Raw genomic sequence first — 5,457 nt, 5'->3', positions numbered from 1 at the left:
TTCCATGGGTGAGTTCATTATATCAGAGAATATGCCTGGTGGAGCCATCGATTACTTATGATCCCCACGATGCAAGGTGGGGCCAAGGGTTGGTGGTTCAATGAGTCCAAAGAGGTTGTCCCACCTTGAAAAGGAGAACTTGATCGTCCAAGATGGGAACCACTCTCTTGTTGCATGATTGGAAAAGGAGAACGTGGTTGTCTGGGATGGGTACCACCAAACAGCTTATTCCATGATTGGAAAACATGCTGTCAGGTAAGGAGCCCAAAACCACTATTTTTTTTTTGGTTTGTTATAATTGACACGCATTTTGAAAATTTGTTTCTTACAATCAATTTACTAAAAAACAAGTAAAATGGGTATCAAAAAGCAAACTTGCTTGGGAGAAAAAGAGGTGGAGGTCGAGGTCTTTAGTGTGGGACTAAACTAAACTTTGAACCTTTGTAAGAGTAATGATTAAGAATCATTACATTTAGTTGCATAGGGTGAAATGTTAGGTATATATATATTACATTTAGGTGCATAGGGTGAAATGTTAGGTATATATATATATACATGTTAGGTATATATATATATATATATATATATATATATATGAAATATTAGTATTTCAACTGTAAGATTGCCTAGGGTGGATGCTTTTGGAGAGTTTAATTATATACTATATATCTATAGGCCTAGGGTGTTACCACTGGAGCTAGAGCTTGCCCCATATTTATGAAAAGAGCTCATTATATGCACTTAAATTTAGCATTTGCTCCCATTGCTACCTAAATTTCTAGCTAATCAAACCAATTTGAATGGGAAGAGAAAAACCCAAGGAAATTTCGTATGGTTTGAAATTAGTTATTTATATGGAAATTTCGTTTACATTTCTTTAAGCTTGTTTGGAAAGATTCTTATATTTTTCATTTAGTGTCTTTCTAACCTTAAGACCGTGCTTATTAGTACATTAAACCACACTTAAAACATAACGCATAAGTAAGAGGTTACGAGTCCCATAATAATAATAATCCAGTGCGTCTTAGGTCAAATGTGTTAGGGAGCTTGGGAGGAGAATTAGTATTGTGCCCGCCATGGACGCTTTTGGTTCTCCTTCGGCTAGCTCTCCTACTGTTTCCAACGAGGTCATCATGGATCAGTTGAAGCAACAGCTTGCCCAAGCATATGCGCAAGAATTATTCGAGGTTTGTGAATTGTCCTTTTGTTTCATAAAGTAAACGCCACAAACATAAGGGACGGGGTCATATGACTGGCGTTACCCTGTTAGTCAACTTGGAGATAGACAGATCAACGCTTTGATATGTGTGTGTGTGTGTGTGTGTGTGAGAGAGAGAGAGAGAGAGAGAGAGAGAGAGAGTATTAAACGTCTACAGAAGACCCGATGGGTCTGTGAGACAGAGAATGTATGGTCTATGAATACCTAATGTGTGAAATACTACATCCCTTAAATAAAATGGGCCCACATACTATGTGAGCCCGTGGAGAGGCAAAGTCATTTTCCTCTTCCTGAATGGTTTACAGTGCAGCAATGTCTACCTCCTGTGGTGGCACATCTCTATTGCAGCTAAGGATGTCCTATATTTGCAGCTGGCAGGTTTAGATCTCTGGGGCCGGTTTGTCAGGACTCAGGCTTTCTAGAGAGACTGTGGCCTCTCTGGTTGCATAGTCGCGTTGCGTCGTGTGGGCTTGATTGTAGCATTTGTGCTCCCTTCTCCTCTGGACAAGTGTGGGTGGTGATGACTTGGACGCTTGATATGAGAGAGAGAGAGAGAGAGAGAGAGAGAGAGAGAGAGAGAGAGAACTTTACTAATGTCTGCTAGAGGCCATAATGACCTATGAAATCACGTACAAGCATGCAGACAACACAAGTTTGTCACTTAGTACAGCAAACCAAAGAAAAAAAGAAAACCCATTAGGCACCTGGTGATCCCCTATTGTTAGGAAATACAGCAATTTCAATTTTTTTTGATTTTTGGACAATTCTAATCCTATCAGCTTTAGTGTCGTAGGTGATGATTGCATGGCTGTTACTTTCAAGCTTTGCTAAAGTAGGCATGTTCTATTTGATTGTCGTTTTGTTGCAGATATGTTCTCTCATGTTGCTAAATATTTGTGCTCCTCATGTAATCCTGTTTGAAGAGCCATTGACTCTCTCGTTTGTTTTTTTAAATTTCTTGTTCAATTGTCTCTCAAAGATTTTCCTTGACCTTGGTTAAATTTTCCTTTTTAGGCTGTTGATCTCCAGGCTCAACATTGTCTCTAGATTCACAAGGCGGACTTTGAATAAGCAAAGTTGGAGAAATAAAGTTTTTTTAATGTATATGAAAGACGCAAAGGGTCTATGAGACCAAAAATAATACATGTGATATGTAGGTAACTGTATGCCAGCAAAACATAAAAGGAAAATACAGCTAGCCAGTTGGACCGGGAGTGATACATCTTTACCTACATCCAAAGGAGTGAAAAATCCTCCTCTATAAAGTTTCACCACTTCGTCCTGAGAATTGTTATGCCCATGTTGAAGAGCAAAAGCCTCGGTAGAATCCAAATATGGAACACTAGCTATCCGATCGAGACGGTGAGACATGGCCTCCATGCTTGCTTTGAGACCCTGAAGTAAACCTCCAGGCTCTGCGGGGTCAATATCAGGTTCACTAGGCAACTATAGAACACGTGTGCCTATGTGCTAGGGCTTTCAGAGATAGAAGAGTGTGGAGGAATCACACGCAACAGTCTTAAACTACTGTTTGTATTATGTACAAGAAGAGGTAATACAACTGAATCTCTAGTACAATGGATATGACTGAGTGAAAACGTCAACTGCAGCCCTGTGACCTACTGTACACTCTTGGCTAGCATTTCGCCTACATAGAAATGCCGTGTGAAGTCCAATGTTGAGGAAAGCAGATGACTTTGGCAAAATCCAAGGCACGTATATATATGATACAGATCTGGGACTGTCGGTATTTTGTGTCCACGACTAGACTGCGGACCAGATGACCAATAGGTGCGTGCCACGTGGCATCAGTGCAGACATGCTGTTCCATGCATACTTGCAGGTGAGGTGTGTCATACTCTTTGTGATCTCTAGCTTTGCTGCCTGCAATTTCCCCCAGAGTTGATTTGCCCTCTCGAGCTGAGCCAACTCAGTTGCTAGGGCTTAAGAGGGATCCCTCGTGGCTAGGGATATATTTAGGTCAGCTAGTTCCTTGTTGTGTTGGGCCTTAATGTCTTGCCATTTCTACCTAGTAGAGGTTGTGAATATCTCTAATCTGTTTATCAAAGTGTTCCTCCTGCAACAGTAAAATCTCCTTGATGCTTGTGAAGGTGTCCCGTGTTTGCAAAGCCATGAATCCTAGTTTCTCTTGTCGCGTACTTACCTGACTGCGTAGACATGCTGTTCCATGCAAACTTGCACATGAGGTGTGTCATGGTCTCTGTGATCTCTAGCTTTGCTGCCTGCAATTTCTCCTGGAGTTGTTGATTTTCCCTCTCGAGCTGAGCCAACTCAGTCATTAGGGCTTTAGAGGGATCCCTCGTGGCTAGGGATATATTTAGGTCAGCTAGTTCCTTCTTGTGTTGGCCCTTCATGTCTTGCCATTTCCACGTTGTGGAGGTCCTGCATATCTCTTTTCTGTTTATCAAAGTGTTCCTCCTGCAACAGTAAAATGTACTTGATGTTTGGGTGAGGGCCTCCATGAGTTTCCCCAAGTGGTTTTCCCATTTTGCTGATCGGGTCATTCTGTTTCTGGAGGGGAGAGGTCGCCGAGAGAGAGAGAGAGAGAGAGAGAGAGAGAGAGAGAGAGATTAACGTCTTCAAAAAACCCAAAGGATCTATGAGACCAAAAAGGTAGTACAATGTGTCCATCTGCACAAAACTAGCTACATAACGTAAAGTATCCATGTGATGCTACATGACGACAATGTGGTCATACAGTGATACCATCCTCCTCCAGAATAGGATGCAAAGCAGCCATAGCATCTCCCCTCTGTGATTGTATCTCACCATGTTGTTGAAGGATATCCAGAGAGAGAGAGAGAGAGAGAGAGAGAGAGAGAGAGTTGATGCCAGTGACACATCAGCGTCTGGTGGGGTCAGTAATGCATGGCTAGAGTATTGGGTCTCCATCCTTGGGAGCCGAGAGTCCACTTATGTATATATATCATGGCCTAAGAGGAGATTTGGATGAATGGTGAGTTAGCAGTTTCCTTACTAAGATCCTTACTATGAACATAAGGTATAGGTTAAGGTGGTTAGGGTACACAGAATTTGTAAGGTTGATGTGAGGGCTAGCTATACTATGTTGTTGAAGGATATCCACAGAGAGAGAGAGAGAGAGAGAGAGAGAGAGAGAGAGAGAGTGAGTTGATGCCAGTGACACATCAGCGTCTGGTGGGGTCAGTAATGCATGGCTAGAGTATTGGGTCTCCATCCTTGGGAGCCGAGAGTCCACTTATGTATATATATCATGGCCTAAGAGGAGATTTGGATGAATGGTGAGTTAGCAGTTTCCTTACTAAGATCCTTACTATGAACATAAGGTATAGGTTAAGGTGGTTAGGGTACACAGAATTTGTAAGGTTGATGTGAGGGCTAGCTATACTATGTTCATCTTCTACTGAAATGAATGATTTTTTCCTGGTGTCTTGACAGACCATTCGAGACAAATGCTTCACTAAGTGTGTAACAAAACCCAGCTCCAGTATGGGTAGTAGCGAGAGCAGTTGTATATCGAGGTGTGCGGAACGTTATATAGAGGCTATGGGCATCATAAGCAAGACAGTGAATTCAGGGCTTCAGTGATAGTGCCTTGTCAAAGACAAACCAGATTTTTAAAAAAAAAGCAGGTGTACTTCTTGTGGTCTCTATAGTGGAGGCATGCCATTAATGATTTCAGCCACATTCTATGAAGAGAAGGACAGTTAATCAGATAGTAAGTTGTAACCTTTTTTTAGGATGGCATAGTCTATAATCAACCTTCCAAGAACCTTAAAATTTTGATGCAACAGTTGGAAACACTCCTCATTTGATGCCGACACTTAAGTAGAGCTTGTGAAGCTAGATGTTACGTGAAAAGTTTTGTCTTCTTTCTTAACTACGTTATTTCAAAGCAAACAAGGAACATAACCAATCAAAAAATAAATTGCAGTATGCATTGTCTGAGATAAAAAATGTATTGGCATGTCTACTGTGGAATATCTATGTACATATTAGTTTGTTTCTCCAGTGTTTTTGGCTGCTGGTTGTTTAGCACTGTGCTCTCTTCTAGTTCTTTTTCTTCTGGAGACTACCTCTGTATCCATCTTGATCGATTCTGCCCTCAACTTACTCTTTTCAGACGTCCTGCTGCTCTTGAATCTTTGGCTTCTTTAGAAGCCATGACCTTGGTCTGCAAATTCATCGTTGTCCAGGGTCAAATTAGAGACCTGCTGCAAGCTGCTCTTATTTGCAAG

General features: G+C 41.5%; 1 protein-coding gene across 1 annotated transcript; it reads left to right on the top strand.

Moving 5' to 3' along the window:
* The first annotated feature begins 997 nt into the window (after nt 1-997).
* On the top strand, nt 998-4,999 carry TIM13 (translocase of the inner mitochondrial membrane 13). The gene is made up of 2 exons (XM_086779987.1): nt 998-1,187; nt 4,658-4,999. The coding sequence occupies exons 1-2, from the start codon at nt 1,077-1,079 to the stop codon at nt 4,805-4,807; spliced, it is 261 nt and encodes an 86-aa protein (XP_086636113.1). The 5' UTR covers nt 998-1,076; the 3' UTR covers nt 4,808-4,999.
* Nucleotides 5,000-5,457: the final 458 nt, after the last annotated feature.

This window comes from Cibotium barometz, chromosome 3 (assembly GCF_041138505.1).
Source record: "Cibotium barometz isolate CiBa-2024 chromosome 3, ASM4113850v1, whole genome shotgun sequence".
Lineage (NCBI taxonomy): Eukaryota > Viridiplantae > Streptophyta > Polypodiopsida > Cyatheales > Cibotiaceae > Cibotium > Cibotium barometz.
The sequence above is the reverse complement of the archived record's forward strand: the minus strand, read 5'-3'. Positions and strand labels throughout refer to the sequence as shown.

Coding starts and splice junctions, on each gene's coding strand:
- TIM13 (XM_086779987.1), top strand. CDS start 1,077: ATGGACGCTTTTGGTTCTCCTTCGGCTAGCTCTCCTACTGTTTCCAAC. Junction 1,188..4,657: donor ATGCGCAAGAATTATTCGAG/GTTTGTGAATTG, acceptor GTGTCTTGACAG/ACCATTCGAGACAAATGCTT.